Here is a 22,761-nt window from a genome sequence, read left to right on the forward strand (position 1 = left end):
TACTCCATTGGCTGTGAAGAGCTTTGGGACGTCTTGAGGTTGTGAAAAGCGCTATATAAATGCAGGTCCTTTCCTTTTTTCCTTTATTTGAACAAAATAAGTAAATACAGTCTAAGGCAGTGGGTCATTCTACATTCTCCTTGACATGTTAAATAATAAAAACACCACTCACTTCCATATGTAGACTTTGAAACAGAAGGCTACTTCTTATACTGTGAAACATGCTCAGTTTCAAAACTGGCCTCGTTTCTCTGTTAGCTGGCATAATCTTAAACAAGTAACTTTTCTGCTGATTGAAGAACAGGCCTTCCACCCGACCCCCATACCTAAGAAACTCAGTGAAGCAGGCTCCTCACAGAATGGAAACTTTGAAGTTCAGTGGTTTACTTAAATGCACAGCCAATCTTTGACACTGGCATATGATCCATGCTATGCAACATGAAATGTGCAGCCATTTAACCCAGTTAGTACCTTAGACTTCCTGTTATGTTTTCCATAATAATTCACAGCCCGTGAAATATACTGAAGCCAGCATGTCTGCTCTCTTAATCGAAAGATTTTCCCTTGAGAAATATCCTGTGACCATGGGTCATTATCCTTGCATGTTGTTTCCAGAAATAAAGAATACAACTTAAAAAAAAAATACAACACAGATAAAAATCTTTTTTGTGCAGTCTGACAGCTACCCTTTAAATCGAGGACATGAAAGTCATTAAGTATGTTAGAAAATTTGTCATTGTTGTCTCCTGATAATACGGTTGAGAGGTTGTCGAACAACTTTCAAATATATTCAGACTTTGCATAGGAGCATGTTACATTTTGAGTGAGGCTGGTAATTACATGTTTCTAACAAACCGTGGCAACCTTTCGAAGTATAAAAAGAGCAAATTGAGAATAATGCTTCAAGGGCAGTTAAGTGGAACAAATTGAAATTTTGCCAGGGATTGGGAACTGTATTTAAAATGCTTGTTTACAGAGAAACAGATAAGCATAGATTTTGAGTCCTTTTGTCTTTTGAGGGGTAGATAAAGTGTGTGTGTCTGTGTGCCTGAAATGGGTTCCTCATCTCAGTCATAATGTTGAGGGGAAAGACGTCCCAAGGCACTTCACTGGCGTGTTATCAAACAAAAATTGACCAAGCCACACTTAATCCTCTCCAATAGTCCCCTGTGTAGTAGCTTCTCAAAGGCTTTATGAAAAACCATGTACACCACATCCACTGTAATGCCCCCACTCACCATATCGGTCAGCTCCTCAAAGAACTAGCAGATTTGTCAAGCACGATCTTTCTTTCTGAATTTTGTTCTCTGCTTCTAATTATTTTTGGTGAGCTTAAGTTTATGGACGGTTTATGAATCCTAGAATTTTACAACACAGAAGAAGGCCATTGCACATCTGCCAGCTCTCCAAAAGAGCTATACACTTAGTCTTACCCTACTGCCCTTTTCTCATAGCTTCAAACATAGAGTCACTTCCCTTTTAAAACCCATTATGGATTCTACTACAACCACAGTTTCTGGTTAAGTATTCCATGTATTAATAATGGTGTGGAGATGCCGGAGTTGGACTGGGGTGGACAAATGTAAGAAGTCACACAACACCAGGTTATAGTCCAACAGCTTTATTTGAAGTCACAAGCTTTCGGCGCGCTGCTCCTTCGTCAGGTGAAGTGGAGAGATGCATAAAGACACAGCTTATATAGTCAGAGAATAATGTCAGATGTTTACAGGTAATCTTTCTAACTGCCATTTATCACACCTCGGCAGAGAGATAATCACAGCAGTCAAAGGTGTGAATGGTGTCCAAACAGGTCAGTCAGGAAAACATTACATCAAAAAACCATGAGGTGGGGTCACAAGGGGTCAAATGTTGCAGATGCTGGGGTCTGTGTGGAAAAACAAAAAACAGACCGAAAAACATTTTTTTTGCTGGAAATCACAGCAGGTCCGGCCGCATCTGTGTAGCGAGAACAAGCCACCGACGACTCGAGTCTGGATGACCCTAGGTCAGGTGGGGTTACATGTAGCGTGACATGAACCCAAGATCCCGGTTGAGGCCGTCCTCATGGGTGCGGAACTTGGCTATCAGTTTCTGCTCGACGATTTTGCGTTCTCGAAGGCCGCCTTGGAGAATGCTTACCCGAAGATCGGAGGCTGAATGTCCTTGACTGCTGAAGTGTTCCCCGACTGGGAGGGAACACTCCTGCCTGGCGATTGTTGCGCGGTGTCCGTTAGACATTCTACAAATCCTTCAGAATGTCCTTCTGATGTTGCTTGCAGTTCTCTTCGCAGTTCACCATGCTCCCTATTTTTGTGTCACGTGCTCCCATACGCAAATCCAGATCATTATATATGCACATTAACCCCTGGGAAACATCACTGTTTATATCCCTTCAGTCTGAAATACATAGATTAGTTTCTGTTTTCAGCCATTTAACCAACTTTCCATCCATGCCACCACACACTTTACTCCCATGTACTTTAATTTTATCAACAAGCTTCCAATACTACACCTTATCTTTTGAAAATCCATTAATACAACATCCTGGCATTTCATTTACCAATATACTCTATTATTTACTCAACGAACTCTATTAACCTTGTAAGACATAACTTGTCTTTTACAAATCCATGCGGGCTGTCCTTAATTAATCCATGCCTTTCTAGTCGAGTATTAATTTTATCCTGTATTATGGCCTCTGAAAGCTTACCCACTCGTGATGTTAAGCTGACTGATGTACTATAAATGGCTGACTTTAAATTTTAGTTAGAGATTAGTCTCATTATCACTATCCATTAAATAAAGTGACATTTTTTTATTCAGCTTTCACTAATATTCTGGTTGTTTTTTATGCAAATTTTTATTTTTATTTAAACTGCACAGCTAATTTCTTTGCTTGTGTTGAAAGCTGAAATAACAACAACAACTTATATTTATATAGCGCCTTTAACGTAGTAAAACGTCCCAAGGCGCTTCACAGGAGTGTTATCCAAAGAAAACAAAATTGGACACCGAGCCATACAAGGAGATGTTAGGGCAGATGACCAAAAGCTTGATCGAAGAGGCAGGTTTTAAGGAGCATCTTAAAGGAGGAAAGAGAAATGGAGAGGCGGAGAGATTTAGGGAGGGAATTCCAGAGCTTAGGACCTCGACAGCTGAAGGCATGACCGCCAATGGTGGAGCATTTAAAATCGGGGATGTTCAAAAGGCCAGAATAGGCAGAGCACAGCGGTCTAGGGGGATTATAGGGCTGGAGGAGATTACAGAGATAAGGAGGGGGAGGCCATGGAGGGATTTGAAAACAAGGTTAAGAAATTTTAAATCGAGGTCTGGCTTAACTGGGAGCCAATGTAGGTCAGCAAGGATATCAACACCCATGGATATACTCTGGGTGTCGAAGCAGTCATCAGGTTTTGACTCTGTTAATTCAATCTCCTTGCCCTGTCTGGTTAGTAACTACTATTATGCTTTTGGGTCTTTTCTGCCTTTATTATCCTAGATATATTGGCTTCTGTATTTTAGAATTTTCTCATTTGGCGAGTATTCACACCCTACAGTCTTGGGAGCATTTCAGTAGCCCTAATATCTACCTAAATATCTGAAGGTGAGCAGAGGAAATGAGCCAAAAACCTTTCTGTAAATCAGTGCATTTATCCTGTGCTTTCACAGGAACTTTCTTCCATTTTTGGAAAAGATGCAGAACCTCCCAACATAAGACTTCATTTTAGACTTGAGCTAACAGGTGCCAGCCTTGGTTCAGTGGGTAGCACACTCACCTCTGTGTCAGAAGGTTGTGGTTCAAGCCCCACTCCAGAGGCTTGAGCACATAATCTAGGCTGATTATGTTTAGTACAGTACTGAGGGAGGGCTGCATTGTCGGAATTGCCATTTTTCAGATATGTTGAACTAAGGCCCTGTCCACCTGATCTGCTGGATATAAAAGATCCCATGGCACTATTGAAAAAAAGAGCAGGGTAGTTCTCATGTCCTGGTCAACATTTATCCCTCAATCAACACCACCAAAATCAGATGAATTGGTCATTAACTTGTTATTGAAATGTATAGATAGGTGCTATACAAATGTAAAAAAAATCTTTAGAAGAAAGACTTGCATTTATATAAAATAAAAACAAAATGCTGGAAACACTCAGCAGGTCAGGCACCATATGTAGAGAGAGAAACAGAGTTAACGTTTCAGGTCGATGACCCTTCGTCAGAACTCTGGAGTGGGGCTTGAACCACAACCTTCTGACTCGGGTGAGTGTGCTATCACTGAACCAAGGTTGGCACCTGTTAGTTCAAGTCTAAAATGAAGTCTTATGTTGTTCTGACGAAGGGTCACCAACCTGAAACGTTAACTCTGTTTCACTCTCTACAGATGCTGCCTGACCTGCTGAGTATTTCCAGCATTTTCTGTTTTTATTTCCGATTTCCAGCATCCGCAGTATTTTGCTCTTGCATTTATATAGTGTCTTTTACGACCTCAGGACGTCCCAAAGTGCTTTACAGCCAATGAAGTACTTATGAAGTGTGGTCACTGTTGTAATGTAGCAAAATGTGGTAGTCAATTTGTGCACAGCAATGTCCCACAAACCGCAATGTGATAATGACCAGATTTTTTTTTAGTGATGTTGGTTGAGGGATAAATATTGTTCAGGTCACTGGGGAGAACTCCCGTACTAACAAACAAACTTATTGGACAAAAGCTGAGCAAGTATATATGTAACAGTGCTGTAACATATTGACATATTATGCTAACTGTGAGCCAAAAAAATGGTCACAATCTATATGCTAGGTTATTATTTTGTAATCGACATTTATATACATACAATACTATTCTTTTCTTGTAGTCTCATTGGGCCAGAAATTAGGATCGGGAGCTTGCCGCGCGTGCAAGCCCCCGATGTGCACTCACCCGGCGTGCCGACATCTGAAGCCCGGGCCTGCTTGGAATTCCTGTCACTGGCCCGGTTCAGATGTCGGCGCGATGTGCTTGCCTGATCCAGCGGCGTAGTTAGTGCGATGTGCCGGCTGGGATCAGGTGAGCACTCTGCAGCCAATCAGGAGGGGAAACCTCATTCATGAGTTTGATAGTAAAGACTGTCAAACTCATGAAAAGTACGGGCGCCCAAAAGACTAGTTTAACTTTAAATAAAATTTAAAAAAAAATCCCAATAATTAAATAAACTATAACTTTAAAAAACAATTTTAAACAATTAATAAAATTTTTGAAAAAAATAATTTTTTACGAAATCGGGTCTAAAAATAAACTTACCTTACTGTAAAGTCCTTAAAAACAATGAAGCTGTGGAAAAAATGTAATAATTTTAAATAATAGACCACTTACCTTCAAGAATCCACTCCTTACGCCTCTTTATATGTCTAAAAAGTTCAGGCCCTTGCACACGCGCAAACCTGTCAAAAAGAAGGAAGTTCAACGCATGCGCGCAGAGTCCTGCGCACACGTGTTGGACCTCTGAACCCCTTGGAGGAAATGCCGGTTTCCCGCGTATGCGCTGTGCATGCTGAAATCCGGCACTTCCAACGGGCCCACGCCGGAATTACTGGCCCATTATCTATGGGAGCTAAAACTGGTTTAGCCTTTATCACTGAAGATTCCAACTTGCTCGCTGATTTGAACAGTTCAACCAGTTCAGCTTGTTGGATTTAAATAACTAACCCACGTAATTATAGGCAAAGTAGCTTAACATCTGTGGTCGGAAAATTTTGGAATCTTGACTTAAAGATAAAATTACTCTATCAAACGGAAGAGAAAATAATTAGAAGCAGAGAACAAAATTCAGAAAGAAAGATTGTGCTTGACAAATCTGCTAGTTCTTTGAGGAGCTGACCAATATGGTGAATAGGGGCATTACAGTGGATGTGGTGTACATGGACTTTCATAAAGCCTTTGAGAAGCTACTACACAGGAAACTATTGGAGAAGATTAACTGATAATTAATTAGAAAGAAAGACTTGTATTTATATAGTGCCTTTCACGACCACTGGACGTCTCAAAGCGCTTTACAGCCAATGAAGTACTATTTGAAGTGTAGTCACTGTTGTAATGTGGGAAATACGGCAGCCAGTTTGCACACAGCAAGGTCCCACAAACAGCAATGTGATAATGACCAGATAATCTGTTTTTGTTATGTTGGTTGAGGGATAAATATTGGCCAGGACACCAGGGAGAACTCCCTGCTCTTCTTCAAAATAGTGCCTTGGGATCTTTTACGTCCACCTGAGAGAGCAGACGGGGCCTCGGTTTAATGTCTCATCTGAAAGACGGCACCTCCGACCGCACAGCACTCCCTCAGCACTGCATTGCATTAGGGGTAGGATAGCAAATTGAATTAAAAATGGGTTGGAAAGGAGGAAGCAGCATAGGAGTTAATAGTAGTTGCTCAGTGCTTGAAAGTAGGTAGCGATTCTGTTCTGGACCACCTCTGTGGACTCTGTACCGCATTGATTTGGGTATATGCATATATTTATAGACATTAATAGATTAGGAAGCTCGGTAATTAATTCTACAGACCAAAGAAAGCGACAAGGAGATATTGAAAAAGGTGGGCAAAAAAGTGGCCGATGAAATTCAGTACAGTCCTCACTACTTACATTGTCCCCCACTTATCCCAGACAGCTGCCTATATCGGGCAAATGGCGCTAACCATTCGCCAGTACCATAGGTGTCAATTACAAAGGCGTATTCAGCTATTTCAGGCAGTTGAAGCAGCTGTTCGCACCTCGTTAAAGTGTGATTACCTGTCATTAAGTCTGACACCCCCCCCCCCCTTGCCCCGTGGCCTTTAGAACTCCTTCCACTGCTGCAAGCCCTTCTTGCAGGCTTGCTGAGCTGAACACATTCCGGCTCCATTTTAAACTTTGGAAAAAGGTTGCATAGGCCAATTTTTTTTGCTAATGGAAAAAATTGGGCTTAAGTATGATCCAATTACAGCATTGAGGTTACAGATTCCGGCGCAGTTTTAAGATGAGACAGTGCACTCGACTTGTTTAATTCGCCCTCCTACAGACTGTTCCAGGGCCTTAATCTCAGCAAAGTTGACAGATTCATCGGTTGTCAGTGTGGGCTTCTGAATCTGAATATGTGCTGAACAGAATTATCCTGAGTTTGTTGATCCCTCCACTATTTCAAACCATCATTTATTTATTACACCAGCCACCACATATAGCCGGCAACTGTAAGCGGTTGGGACTATATTAGTAAATACGAGAGAAGAGTTCAGTAAAAGAATGAAAGTAATAATTCTATCTTGAATGAATGAAAACTGTGAGATATGGAAGAGCAGAGGGATTTAGAGCTTCACAAGACATGAAAAGCATCATCTCAAATGGATAAGGCCATAAAGAAAGCTAATGGAATACTGTGTTTTTGTGGCAAGTGGTATAGAATATAAAAGTCGAGGTGTAATTGTGAATATGTTTACAACTTTAGTCAGACCACAGTTGGAGTGCTGTGGACACCGTCCACCTGAGAGAGCAGACGAGCCCTCGGTTTAATGTCTCATCCGAAAGATGACATCTCCGCCCGTACAGCAGTCCCTCAGCACTGCATTGCATTAGGGGTAGGATAGCCAATTTTTTCCATCAGCAAAAAAAATTGGCCTATGGGCTCCATGCTATAGGAAGGAATTTGAAGCAACCAGAGAGGGTAGAATGCAGATTTACCAGTATCCTGTCTGGTATGAGGAAATACAAAGACAAATAAAGAGTTGAGGCTGTCCTCATTAGAACAGTCGAGATTAAGGAGTAATTTAATAGAAGTGTTTAAAATTATGAAGAGGTAGAAGTAGATAGAAACAGTCTGTTTCCAGTGATGGAGGGGTATAGAACTAGGGGACATAGATATAAGATTAAATGTAAGAGATTTAGGACAGCGAGTAGGAGAATTTGTTTTTACACACTGGACTATATAAGGCTGTGGAATGCAGTACCAGAGTTGGTGAAGCAGAGACCATGACAACATTTAAGAGTGGGTTAGATAAGTGATTGAAGCAAAAGGGGATAATGGGATGAAGAACAGGGAGGCACATAGGATTCCGACTACTATTCATGGAGAATAAACACCAGCGTGGACTGGTTGAGCAAATGAGCTGTTCCATGTAATTTCTATGAACAAATAAAACATGTTTTTGTTTGAATGTGTTTGGCTTCTCTGTCAAGCTTTCTATACCTTTGGGGGACAACTGTTATAACACTTCTATTGAGTTAGTCTGGGGACATGACTCTGACTGCAGCTTGTTTTTAAACTCCTGGGAGCAAATTTTCCTCTTTAACACCCAGCTGTGACAGCCTGGTGGGGCAAAAGGGCTTATTCCTGACTTGGGCTCAAGCTGCTTGTGACTTGCATTTAATTAATTTTACTGGTTGGAAAATCATGAGCAGCTTGTGCCCGAATTTGCAATAAGTGCTTTTCCCCCGCAAAGCTTTTCCGCCTGGGTGCTGAGCAGGAAAATCTGCCTCTTTATGACTTGTAACTGAGTTAATGGAACCAGTGCCAAAGTAAGACCGTACACAAATATTTAATTTTTGTCACAATTACCTCTCTCGCACGCTTTCTCCCCTGCCCCTCATTCAGCTCTCCTGATGGCGCATTCAAACTAGAATGGAAAAACTAAAATGGAGAGGGGGAATAAATAGTTGTCCTAGTTTATATAATGGTGTAATTTTTAAACTGTGGATTGATGGTGAGACTCTCGATGCTTCCCACTTGGGGTTCATTTAACATCACATTCTTTGCCATCTTTCTTACTGCAAAGATTTGTATTATACTACTTTTTACGCGGCAGTCTGGTTGGCTGTACATTTATGCTCCAGTGCATCACAACAACAATAACAACATGTATATAGCACCTTTAACGTTGTAAAACGTCTTAAGGCGCTTCACAGGAGCGCTATCAATCAGGAGTTCCTCAGGGCAGTGTTTTAGGCCCAACCATCTTCAGCTGCTTCATCAATGATCTTCCCTCCAATATAAGGTCAGAAATGGGGATGTTCGCTGATGACTGCACAGTGTTCAGCGCCATTCACAACTCCACAGATAATGAAGCTGTCCATGCCCGCATGCAACAAGACCTGGACGACGTTCAGGCTTGGGCTGATAAGTGGCAGGTAACATTCGCGCCACAGAAGTGCCAGGCAATGACTATCTCCAACAAGCGAGAGTCTAACCACCTCCCCATAACATTCAATGACATTATCATCGCCGAATCCCCCACTATCAACATCCTGGGGGTCACCATTAACCAGAAACTTAACTGGACCAGCCACATAAAAACTGTGGTAACGAGCAGGTCAGAGGCTAGGTATTCTGCGGCGAGTGTCTCACCTCCTGACTCCCCAAAGCCTTTCCACCATCTGCAAGGCACAAGTGAGGAGTGTGATGGAATACTCTCCACTTACCTGGATGAGTGCAGCTCCAACAACACAAGAAGCTCGACACCATTCAGGACAAAACAGCCCGCTTGATTAAACATTCACTCCCTCCACCACCGGCCTGCAGTGTGTACCATCTACAAGATGCACTGCAGCAACTCACCAAGGCTTCTTCGGCAGCACCTCCCAAACCTGCGACCTCTTCCACCTAGAAGGACAAGGGCAGCAGGCGCATGGGAATACCACCACCTCCAAGTTCCCCTCCAAGTCACACACCATCCTGACTTAGAAGTATATTGCCGATCCTTCATCGTTGCTGGGTCAAAACCCTGGAACTCCCTACCTAACAGCACTATGGGAGTACCATCACCACACGGACTGCAGCGGTTCAAGAAGGTGGCTCACCACTGCCTTCTCAAGAGCAACTAGGGATGGGCAATAAATGCTGGCCTTGCCAGTGACGCCCAGATCCCATAAACGAATTTTAAAAAATTTGACACCGAGCTACATAAGAAAATATTAGGACAGGTGACCAAAAGCTTATTCAAAGATGTAGGTTTTAAGGAGCGTCTTAAAGGAGGTGAGAGTGTTGCAGAGGTTTAGGGAGGGAATTCCAGAGCTTAGGGCCTAGGCAGCCAATGGTAGAGCAATGAAAATCAGGGATCACAGAATATTTTGGCAGTTCTTCCCTGGTATTTGTGAGTGAAGATGTTAAGACTTAAAGTTTTGACAATGGGAAGACAAAAAATTTATATTAGCAACACTCGCTAACTGCAGTTGGTATTCTGCACTGTTCTTTATATATCCAGCTTTTGATAATTTATTTTTACCCCCTTTTCTGCCAACCTGTGTCTCGGCACCTGGCAGTGCAGCTCTAAAATCAATTGCTTGGAGATGTGCATAAGTGGGTTGGGTTGAGATTTCCTCTGATATGCTCCTTCCTTCTGAGAAGGTGCTAATGCAGCACCGTCCCAAAGTGGTATTGCTGAGATCAGAGATTCATCATCTTGCAGAATATGGATATTAGCCCTCATTTCACCACTCTATGGTAATTGACTGTATTTAATTAATGTACCATAACATGTATGGTTGAAAACTATATGGGGAATCAGGCGGGAAAGTGGAGTTGAGGTCAAAGATCAGCCACGATGTTAGTGAATTGCGGAGCTGGCTCGACAGGCCGTATGGCTACTCCTGCTGCTAATTCGTATGTTCCTATGCCCATGGGCAGAGTTTGAAGTTGCTGTTACCAGCAAGATCATTCATAAAAGGTGTAATAATTCTATTCAAAATTGGATTGGTTGCAGTTACAACTGTTTTTTGTTCCATTTATATGTCCTTTATTATGGATTGGGTGAGAAATTCACAAACCACCAGTGACTGCGAATCCAATTCTCCTTATTACCACAACTCGGCAATAAATCTTTCATCAGGGATTTGTATTTTTGGACCATTTTTTTCCATAGCTAAACTTAATTTTCTTAAGATGAGGCATGCAAAACCACCGTTGGGTACCACGTGAGATGGTTAATTTACATACAAATAAAATTCTCGGCAGTAGCAGCGTTAAACTTTAAAAACAATCTGTTAATACCTTAAATTGACTCTTTTTCTAGTTACATATTGGTTTGTGGTGCATTATGCATTTTATAGTAATTTGCAGTTTTTAACCTTTGGTCAAATTGAAATTGATCTGGAGCAACTCAGAGAGGGTATTAAGGTTCTCTGATACAAGCGACAAAATCTGTTCTATCACAGTGAACTTGACATTGCCATTTTGGTACAAAAATGCTACTTTTAAGGATGACCTGTGTAGAAAAAAAAAGCCAGTTAACATGAATGGAACAGAATTGTTCATCCTGTTTTTTGACTGAGTTGTTAATGCCTGTCTTGCTTACACCTGTCTTGCTGTGCCAGCCCAACCCACTGATGAGACAGTTACTTTTCGTCGTGAACGCAGTACGTTCAGGCGCCAAGCCGTACGGCGGCGGCACAATGCGGGGAGTAACCCCACCCCTCCAGCCTCGCTCATTGGATCACCTCTCAGGTATGACATGAAATGACCATGCCACATGCATGCCACAAATATCTCTTGCATTCCGCTATTTCCTCAGCTGTTTTAAAAAAAAAACGAAAGCATGTTCTGTGCCTTTAGGCTGTTGCTGCATGACTTCATGAGCATGTTGGCTTGATGAAAGTGCATGTTGCCCTCTGCTTTGTACATAAAATTTTGACGTTGCAAATCTTGGGCCCAAGATTAAGTTTCTCCATTTTTAAAATGTCCCTAACCACTATCTAGTGTTTTGTTGTGACACTAGTCTAATGAATTGGGAAAAAAATCCTTTGTTCTTACACTACAAGTTAGGCATTTTTAGTGTTGTTTTTCAATTCATAGTTAACTAAAATCTGCAAACCGTTACCTTTTTTCTGCCCGTCTTCAGTAATGCAGTATACAGTACTGTATATGAGTTCAAACACTTAAAATATATCCCCAAGTCTGTCCGCATACTTGATAAATTCTGACGCCAATGAGTTTCTAATTAAAGCTCAATTTTAATCAGTTCAGAATCTTGACTCTACACCTTTAAAATTTTGTTGCCAAAATGATGTTGCTTCCCTGTTTTTTGTATGAATTGTTCCACTGGAAGAGGTTGTGAGTTGGAACAGGAGCATGGCTGGGATTCAACCCAAGATGAGATCGTTGGAAGGGTCCATTTTGCAAAAGGGGAGCAGCATAAATTTGACAAAATAGAAGGTGTGTTTTCAGGATTATAAACCTTTAAACATTAGCATTTTAATAAAGGATCTATCCACTGCTTCTCAGCATTGTAAATATTTACTATTAGTAACTTAGGCAAGGCATGATGCCATCATGATCACTGAGTGGGTCCTGATAAATAATTTTCCTGTGGTCAGGGTTAATATATAATGTATAGCTTTTCACATTAAAACAAACTACTGCTAATTAGTATTTTAAATGTGTTACTACGTAGAGGGCAGTTGGAGGAAACTGGAGCAAAACTTTTAGATGCGACATCTGTTAAGCAATGTGCAGGTTATGTAATCTGGTGAGAACCTGGCTATTTTCCCCTTTACTCATTCCCTCCTCACTGATACTGGCAGCTCTCTGGTACCTCTCCCAAGTGACATCTGTGATGTTGGGCAGTGAATGTGCGCAGGTTGTTCAACTTTGAAAGACATTGCAGCTAAGTAAAAACAGAAAATGCTGCATACACTCAGCTGGTCAGGCAACATCTGTGGAGAGAGAAACAGAGTTAACATTTCAAGTCGATGGCCCTTCATCAGAACTGGAAGATGTAGGAGATGAACAACTTGTAAGCAAGTATAGAGCCAGGGAATAGGCGGGGTTGCAGGGAAAGAACAAAAAGGAAATATCTGTGATTGGGTGTGACAGCTAAATAATCCTGTTTTCACTTGACAGCCACCATGTTTATTTTCCAGCAGGAATCACTAGGTCGTAGTCAGGAGTGGGAATCATGGCTAATTTTCCCACCTCCCCCTTCCAGCCCAATTGTAACTACCCTGGCTGATTAACTTAGCATTGACTAGCATCCAAACCTGAGACCTTCTGGCCTATGTGGTTTAGTTCTACACCTGTCAATATTTTTGCCCACTAATCCATCAAGAGAGCTACATGACCTAGCTGTTTTCTTATCACACAGAATTCCCCTCCATCCCATTTACTCTTAACCCTTTACACCATTCTCAGCTGGAAAACGCATCTGCTGAAACCTTCACCAGTACATCCCTGTAACTGGCATCTAAAAGTTGGACAAGTGAGAAGTTGAAGCACCTAGGCTGCGTGTGCTTTTAATCTCCCCTGCTCCCTCTCTCCAAATAGTCTAGCTCTGTCTGGGAACTTGCTATTGCTATAGTCAAGGTTATAAACCCATTGCCTATCACTCTCAACATACCACCTGGCACAGTAACATAATATGCCTGTCACCTCATTGCCATTTTTTTTTGTTCAATCTGCACATTTTAGACCTTAACAAATTAAAACAGGAGACTGATTTTTTTTGATGTAGGCAGAACAGCAATTACAATCTTGAAGCTGGATCAGTGGAGGACTACATCTCTAACTTTTCAGTATCTCCCTTTTTATCAGTTAACTCTAGGATTTGTTTAAACCTATGTTGACAAAAATTACATTTGTATAAAACAATTACTGAATTACAGATTTGTGCATTTTAAGTAGTGTTGCACATCATTATTATGCAATATATTCACTCTGTAGCTTTTATTTTATTATTTAATGGCAGTCTTGAAGCAGCTTCATTAAACAAAACTAACTTTTGTTGGATGCAGTTCTTCCAACTAATACAGTTGATACAAGCAAGATATTTAACCTGGATAATGATATAGGACTAGAGAACACGAGTGCAAAATTTAAAAGCCCCGAGATTAGATTGGACATGTGCAACAGACTCCCAGAAAAGGTAGCTGACTTGGTATTAATTGACTTGTTTATAAGGGTGCTGGATGTTGAGAGGGAAAATAGTGGTTTAGAGAGATATTAACAGCTTGATTTTATTTTTCGGGAAGGTAAGGGATAGAACTTAGTTTTCCTTAAAATAGAAGCACAACAGTGGGGAATGGGGGGAGCGGGGATCCATCTTGTAATAATCAGATGGAACAGGCTTGATGGACTGAATGTCCTTGTCTTACTTCCAACTTCCTTATGTTAACTGAAAACTTTGTAAAATACAATGTAATTCACTATGGTTCTAGTTTTTCTTATTTTAGACTTTGTTACGTGCCTGTTCACATTCAAATCATTTCTGCACTTCATCAGAACAGTTTAATTTAGCCACATTAAATATTTTTAGTATTTAACATGGAAGTTTGGGGGTGGGGAACAATTTTATCAAAAGAAAGTTCCCTTCCATGAAACACATTTCTAAAGAAAAACAAAAGTTGCTGCTTATCAGAATTTGAATAAACTGAAGTCAACTGATTTAAAAATAAATCCTTCTTCACAGGAAAATAATTTTAACAAATATTTATATAGGGAATTGTATTGAATTGTAATTCTTGAGCCATTGTAATTGAACAATTCAGAGGATTAGTGATTTGGTGTGGCACAACAGCCTACAAATTTCTACACTGACTAAGTACTGTAGCATGATTTGCTGCCTGAGTAGCAGAATTTTACATTAAAAATCCTGGAGACAGTGGAAATAGTGGTTCTGAGAGATTAAAAAATCACATTGCAACAAATCACTTGACCTAGTGTTGATTATCTGAAAAATATTTGGATTATTTTAACTGATAAGTTTTAACTGCCGGTACAAATAACAATCTAGATAGCTAAAGCTTTAATAAGACAAATATACATTCAAGAAAGAACAGGAAAAGTTGATCCATCAAACCTGTCCTATCCTGACATGGTGCAACCTACATGCATCATCAGCTCCAACAGACCGCACCCCCTTGATCGTACAATCTCTAGGCGAGGTCAAAAGTTTTTTTATTTACTGAAGCTACATAATAAACCGTAAATCATCTCAGACCTATACATATTACTTTGTTGAAAATGGCAGCTTCCAAGTTGAAGGATGGAGGAAACCCAGTTAACATTTAGTAAATGTGGAGAAATCTGATCAAGCTGCAAGTGTGGGCAGTATTGGACTTGTCTTCTGTGTGCTTGTACAATATGTATCAGAAGCCTGCTGTTTCTGATTGATGTTGCATATATATCTCTCCAAATTATATCTGCCTTATAAGTGCAATAAGCTAACTTTACAGAGAATCACTGTGGCATTAATCATGAAACAAAAAATATATCTATTTATATGCAACTAGCATATTTCCTTTCAGTAAGTAATCCAGTTCCATTGTAATTTTGGGAGAAGGCTCTTGCTGACTTTGTGTGACATGTCCATTGCAGTATGTAATGGAGTATTAAGGGGCCTAAGCTTTGTGTTTCCTCTAGTATATAATCTGCTGTTAGGGGCCCCATTTAAAGCTAAATTAATCTTTTTTTCCCTCCAGCTTTTATAGTTCAGGTTTGTGGACAAAATAGTTTACGTTATGCCCACAGTATTTATATTGCAGCATACAAAATTTAAATGAGATTAAAAAAAAATACAAATTTTGATGGATTTTGCATGTATTGACATTTCATATGTTGGTGTAATTAGGATTCAAAAAGTGTATAAGCCACAAGGTCCATCCATTAATATACAGGCATGGTTTTTATACTTCACTATGCAATATCCCTTTTTGCATTCTCCTGTGTTCCACCATCCTTTCGGCACATAGAATTTGTGCTATGATGTTGTAGCTGGAAAACAACGATAGATGTTGGGGGGTGGGGGGAATGCAAGGTTATATAGATTTGTGGTTTGTTGTGGATGTAGCTTAGAAAGTGACATCTGCTAACTTAGTGGATGTTGGCCCATTGTCTGAAAGCCATTTGCTGCTTTAAAGATTCTCTGCCTTGTGCTTTCTTATTGATGCTGTTCCCTATGCTTTCTTTGATGGGTTGTTTTCTTTGGTTTTGCAAGAGTAAAACTGCATGAACTATCCAAGCTTGAACTGTTTGTGTGCTTTTGTAGTCCCACATTAATCAGTGCATGATCAGCTCTATTAGATTAATGGTTTCTCTTGTCATCTTTTGATATGATGTCTTCGTATTCACTTTTTTTTTACTGTAGCCTTCAAGATAGTCAGCAGGGTCAGCCATCTACTTCCCAGATCAAAATACAGTCCCGCCCCCCATCACAAGCTGCTGTACTTAGTGCTAGCGCCTCCCTACTGGTCAGGAATGGAAGTGTCCACCTGGAAGCATCACATGACAATGCCTCTGCTGTTGGTGGCTGCAGTTTACAGGATGAGTTTGGTAGGCAGCCTGGAAGACTACCCGAATTATTTATTATAACACTATTAGTATTAATTCTTGTTATAAGCACATCAGTAAAGAGATTGTATTCCTTTAGAAAATCACATTGGCTAATTCAAATCAAAATTAAAAGCTGCAACATTACTAAATATACTGTGCAAACTCTTTCCCAAACCTCAAACTACTTCAGAAGAAGCAGTTGGTAGTAATGTCACATGTATGAGTCCGCCAAAAGGACACTAAGATGTAGAAAGTTTGCCCAAACTAATAAATTTGTTTAATGCAATCAGTAAATTTTGTTTTAGGTGCAAAATTCAACCCAAACTTTTTAAGGATGTACTGTCTCTTTAAGCTGCTACTTTTAGTTTCTTAGTGCTTAAAAAAGACGATGCAGCTTTTGAACATTTCACCAGCTCCAGCCTATGATTGAAGATTGGGTACAATATCCTCCAGACCGAATAAGCCTATAGTTTGCATGTCTTGTATTGGTTTTGTTGGGATCCGTTGCATTTGGATATCTATCACATTTTCTTCACGGAGTACATATGGAATGGATGCAATTCAGCAGAACTGAAAAAAAGAAAAATGTTTCAGTAATACAGCAAAGGAAATGTCCCAGGGTGATTGGGAATGGTTGGGATTTGAATGGTAAGATCAAAGATTTAGTGCAAAGATAGTGAGCTGCATCATCTTTTTTCTAGTAGAACTATAGAATCTTTATTCTCTTAAGAAACTAACTGTTTATTTTTCTGTGTTTCTGAGCTGCTTGAAAACTTGTGCACGAGACAAAAATATGGTTGGAAGGGTTGTTAAAATCAAAAAGAACCCACTCCTCCAAGAGACTAATTATGTTGCATCTTATTACTTTCTTACTGTGGGATGATACTCACATTTAAAATTAATTCTTGAATAGGACCTTCTTTATTACAGATGAAGTACTAATTCAGTTTCAGGGCTCCAATGTCTCCCTGGTTCCTTCAACTGGCATCATTAAAAAAACAGATTGTCTGGTCATGATCTCATCGCTGTTTGTGGGAACTTCCTGTGCCCAATTTGGCTATGCGTTTCCTACATCACAAGAGTAACTACACTTCAAAATTACTTCATTGGCTGTAAAGCGCTTTGGGATGTCCTGTAAGGGGCTATATAAATGCAAGTCTTTCTTTCATTATCAGTTGACCTATGCAAACAAATCGCTGATGCGTGGCCTTGCATTACTGCTTGTCCAACCAAAGATTACTGAATTTGTTGAATACTGAAACCTTAAATTTTATTGTTGAAATACCTCATCTGCTGTTGGATACTATGGGGGAGGGGGCGGGATTTTCCCCACTGTGGATTTCAGGTGGCTGGTTGGCGGAATGAGCTGGCCAGCCCATCGGTCGTCCCGGTGAGTGAACAGCCTATTTTGAGAGCCGAGCCTCATTAGCATCGAGACAGCAGGCTGCGGCCAGTGACTGAGTGCTCTGGGGCAGTCCACCGGCTCCGGGGCTGTCACAGTATCAGGCGGACCGGCTGGCCTCCAGACGAGCAGAAGGTAGATTTGTGAGTGAAGGGGACCCTGATGTCTGGAGCGAGCAGAGCCGGAGCTGGATGATACTAGTTGGAGCATGCACAGCGGTGAGTTTAGTTCAGAAATTTACTGCCTGACTAGGAGGCCACACTGGTCACCCAGAGGTAGGCTTGGGGAAATATAGCCGCGGCTAAGGTGATGTCAACAATGGCGTGGGTCATTACCCGCCATTTTCAGGGCGCTACCTCCCTGTTTTGCTTTGTGTAGGGAATTGGGATTTCGGTTCCTCAAACTGTGGGACACCTTTTGGAATAGGCTGCATCCATACAGACCGGATGGGCTCCACCTAAACAAAAGCAGGGTGGGGCGGGGGTTTGGAGGGGGTAAGAGGTGTTGGCAGGCAGGATGGATAGAATGGTGGAGATGTGTTTAAACAAGATGCGGGGATGGTTGTGATCGATGTAAGAGAGCACCCTTTAGGTGTACCAGTGAAAACACACATCAAAGTTTAATAAATCCTATTCCAATGGTGAGAGATAAACAAAGTAAAAATGTTAATAAAACAAATGGGAAAGGTGAAAAGCATTGGAACGCTGCTTGCATTAATGCAAGAAGTCTGACACATAAGATGTGTAACCTGGAAGGTCTTGCAAGCGGTGGTCGATTGGATACAGTAGCATAAAAGACACATGGTGGAATGATTCCATTCAATGAGATGCACACTTGGAAGGATATGAACAATTTACAAGGCAACCTATCTGGAGAAAAGGAGGTGGTGTGACAGTATATATACATTCCAGTATTTTGCACAAGTGACAGAGAACCCATCTGGTTCACAACTGTCCTTACAGGAAGGAAATCTGCTGTCCTTACCCGGCCTGGCCTATATGTGACTCCAGACCCACAGCAATGTGGTTGACTCTTAACTGCCCTCTGAAATGGCCTAGCAAGCCACTCAGTTGTAACAAACCATTACAGAAAACAATAATAAGACTAAAACCTGACGGACCACCCAGCATCAACCTCGGCACTGGCTTCGGACATGACAAAGGCACACCCAGCCTAGTCGGCCCTGCAAAGTCCTCCCCATTAACATCTGGGGACTTGTGTCAAAATTGGGAGAGCTGTTCCACAGACTAGTCAAGCAACTGCCTGACATAGTCATACTCACAGAATCATACCTTTCAGCCAATGTCCCAGATTCCTCCACCACCATCCCTGGGTATGTCCTGTCCTACCGACAGGACAGGCCCACCAGAGGAAGCGGCACTGTGGTATACAGTTGGGAAGGAGTGGCCCTGGGAGTTCTCAACATTGACTCCGAAGCCCACAAAGTCTCATGGCTTCAGGTCAAGCATGGGCAAGGAAAACTCCTGCTGATTACCAACTACTGCCCTCCCTCAGCTGATGAATGTAACACCACTTGGAAGAAGCACTGAGGGTAGTAAGGGCACAGAGTGTACTCTGGGTGGGGGACTTCAATGTCCATCACCAAGAGTGGCTCAGTAGCACCACTACTGACCGAGCTGGCCGAGTCCTGAAGGGCACAGCTGCCAGTCTGGGCCTGCAGCAGGTGGTGAGAACCAACACGAGGGAAATACCTACTTGACCTCGTCCTCACCAATCTACCTGTCGCAGATGCATCTGTCCGTGACAGTATTGGTAGCAGTGACTACCGCACAGTCCTTGTGGAGACGAAGACCTGTCTTCCCACCGAGGGCACCCTCCATCATGTTGTGTGGCACTACCACTGTGCTAAATGGGATAGATTCAGAACAGATCTAGCAGTGCAAAACTGGGCATCCATGAGGCGGTGTGGTCATCAGCAGCAGCAGAATTGTATTCCACCACAATCTGTAACCTCATGGCCCAGCATATTCCTCACTCTACCATTACCATCAAGCTAGACAACCAACCTTGGTTAAATGAGGAGCATGCCAGGAGCAGCCAGAAGAGCATGCCAGGAGCAGCAATTCAATTCAATTCAATTCAAATCGCTTTATTGGCATGACAAGTTACATCTTATGTTGCCAAAGCATCGGAAAACATTCATGTTTGTTCACAAAAATACAGATCTATCCATACAGTGTATAAACAGATATATCCCTGAGTGTATAAATATACTTTCATATAATTTATATATACTCTTATCTTATCTTTAGTGGTTGTCCCTCTGTTTATGGCAAGCTGTAACATAGTGTGCCGCTAGTGTTACGCAACTTCTCTCTTCCCCTAGTAGGTATGGGAGTTTTTGGTCGTCATTCAATTTTCTGAATTCCGGGCATATTTTTGTAAATTTTGGGTAGAAATTCTCCCTGATGCCCTGATATTTTCCACAGGCTGTGAGGAAGTGCATCTCTGTCTCCACTACTCCCTGACTGCAGTGAGAGCATATCCTGTCTTCTCTTGGCAGCCTGGTCTGCCTGTGTCTGCCTTTTTCGATCGCTAGGCTATGTTCGCTAAGTCTGTACCTTGTCAAGGTTCTTCTCAGTTTGTTATCCTTTACCATGGTCAGGTAATCAGCTATGTTGTATTGTCTGTTTAGGGCCAAGTAGCAATTGAGTTTGCTTTGGGTTTTTGTTGTTTCTGCCCAATATGTCAGATATTTTTCCTTTTGCTTAGCGACGATTGTGTTGGGTCGAATTCTTTGTGTTACCCTGTCACTGTCCTGGGGCTGGTTATTGTTAGTAGTTACTTCACTGAGTCCCAGGACTAGTTGACTGAGGGTATTCTTCTTTAAGGTCAGCTCTTGGCATTTCAGGGCGTCGTAGTGATAGCATTGGGGGTTGCTCATTTGTAGGTGATTCCAAAATTTGGTGGCTCTTTTTTGGATAGTGATTATTAATGGATATTGGCCTAGTTCCGCCCTGCATGCATTGTTTACTGTTTTCCTTTGAGTCCGGAGGATACTTTTACAGAATTCTGCATGTAGGATCTCAATTGGGTGTTTGTCCCACTTTGCAAATTCTTGTTGTGTTAGCGGTCCCCATACCTCACTGCCATAGAGTGCAATTGGTTCAATTACTGATTTGAAAATTTTGAGCCAAATGCTAATTGGGATTTCTATTTGGATTGATTTTTTAATGGCATAGAAAGCCCTTCTTGCTTTCTCTTTCAGTTCATTCACAGCCAGTTTGAAGTTTCCCATAGAACTGATTTTTAAGCCCAAGTATGTGTAGTTAGTGGTTTGTTCAATTTTGGTTGTTCCTAGTGTGAAATTTATTTTGGGTCCCTGATGTCTGGATCTTTGCTGGAACACAAGGACTTTGGTTTTTTGGGGATTTATTGTCAGGGCCCAAGTCTGGCAGTACGACTCCAGCAGATCCAGGTTCTGCTGTAGACCCTCCTTAGTTGGTGACAGCAGAACCAGGTCGTCTGCATAGAGGAGGAATTTAACCTTGGATTCACATAGGGTGAGGCCGGGTGCTGTAGATTGTTCAAGTAGTTTTGCCAATTCATTTATGTAAATATTAAAGGGTGTCGGTGAGATTGGCGAGCCCTGCGTCACCCCCCGCCCCTGTGGGAAGTATTTTGTTTGTTTGTCTCCAATTTTAACTGCACATTTGTTGTTTGTATACATTGATTTAATTACATCATATGTTTTTCCCCCTACCCCGCTTTCGATAAGTTTCAGGAATAAACCGTCATGCCAGATGGAGTCGAAAGCCTTCTGGAAATCTATAAAGCACCAGGCGTATCTAAAAATGAGATGCCAACCTGGGGAAGCTGCAACATGGGACTACATACACGCTAAACAGCGAAAGCAGCATGCTATAGACAGAGCTAAGTGATCCCATAATCAACGGATCAGATCAAAGCTCTGCAGTCCTGCCACGCCCAGTCGTGAATGATGGTGGACAATTAAACAACTAACTGGATGAGGAGTCTCCATGAATATCCCCATCCTCAATGATGGTGGAGCTCAGCATGCGAGTGCAAAAGACAAGGCTGATGTGATTGCAACCATTTTCAGGCAGAAGTGCCGAGTGGATGATCCATATCTGCCTCCTCCTGAGGTCCCCACCATCACAGAAGCCAGTTTTCTGCCAATTCGATTCACTCCACGTAATGTCAAGAAATGGCTGAGCGCACTGGATACAGCAAAGGCTATGGGTTCTGACAACATCCCGGCTGTCGTGTTGAAGACCTGCGTTCCAGAACTAGCCCCGCCTCTAGTCAAGCTACAACACTGGCATCTATCCGACAATGTGGAAAACTGCCCAGGTATGTCCTGTCCACAAAAAGCAGGGCAAATCCAATCTGGCCAATTACCGCCCTATCAGTCTACTCTCAATCATCAGCAAAGTGATGGAAGGTGTCATTGACAGTGCTATCAAGTGGCACTTACTCACCAATAACATGTTCACCAATGCTCAGTTTGGGTTCTGCCAGGACCCCTCGGCTCCGGACCTCATTAGAGCCTTGGTCCAAACATGGACAAAAGAGCTGAATTCCAGAGGTGACTGACCTTGACATCAAGGCAGTATTTGACCGAGTGTGGCATCAAGGAGCTCTAGTAAAATTCAAGTCAATGGGAATCGGGAAAACTCTCCACTGGCTGGAGTCATACCTAGCACAAAGGAAGATGGTTGTGGTTGTTAGAGGGCAGTCATCTCAGTCCCAGGACATCGCTGCAGGAGTTCCTCAGGGCAGTGTCCTTGGCCCAACCATCTTCAGCTGCTTCATCCTTCCCTCCAACATAAGGTCAGAAGTGGGGATATTTGCTGATGATTGCACAGTGTTCAGTTCCATTCGCAACTCCTCAGATAATGAAGCAGTCCATGCCTGCATGCAGCAAGACCTGGACAACATTCAGGCTTGGCTGATGAGTGGCAAGTAACATTTGCGCCACACAAGTGCCAGGCAATAACTATCTCCAACAAGCGAGAGTCTAACCACCGCCCCTTGACATTCAATGGCATTACCATTGCCGAATCCCCCACCATCAACATCCTGGGGTCACCATTGACCAGAAACTTAACTTGACCAA

At 41.9% G+C, this 22,761-nt stretch overlaps 1 protein-coding gene across 5 annotated transcripts in view; it reads left to right on the top strand.

Annotated features, from left to right (window-relative positions):
• The window catches only part of pcnx1 (pecanex 1), a 372,844-nt gene that overhangs the window by 151,886 nt on the left and 198,197 nt on the right, over positions 1 to 22,761 (top strand). For 4 of the 5 annotated variants that reach the window (XM_086003620.1, XM_086003621.1, XM_086003622.1 and 1 more), the window contains 2 exons: positions 11,311 to 11,440; positions 16,074 to 16,258. The exons of the other annotated variant lie outside the window; for it this stretch is intronic. In XM_086003620.1, coding sequence (XP_085859746.1) covers positions 11,311 to 11,440; positions 16,074 to 16,258 — 315 coding nt within the window. The remainder of the gene's footprint in view (positions 1 to 11,310; positions 11,441 to 16,073; positions 16,259 to 22,761) is intronic. 5 annotated transcript variants of the gene reach the window in all.

This window comes from Somniosus microcephalus, chromosome 12, assembly GCF_052327205.1.
Source record: "Somniosus microcephalus isolate GS21.2 chromosome 12, FLI_Smic_1.0, whole genome shotgun sequence".
NCBI lineage: Eukaryota > Metazoa > Chordata > Chondrichthyes > Squaliformes > Somniosidae > Somniosus > Somniosus microcephalus.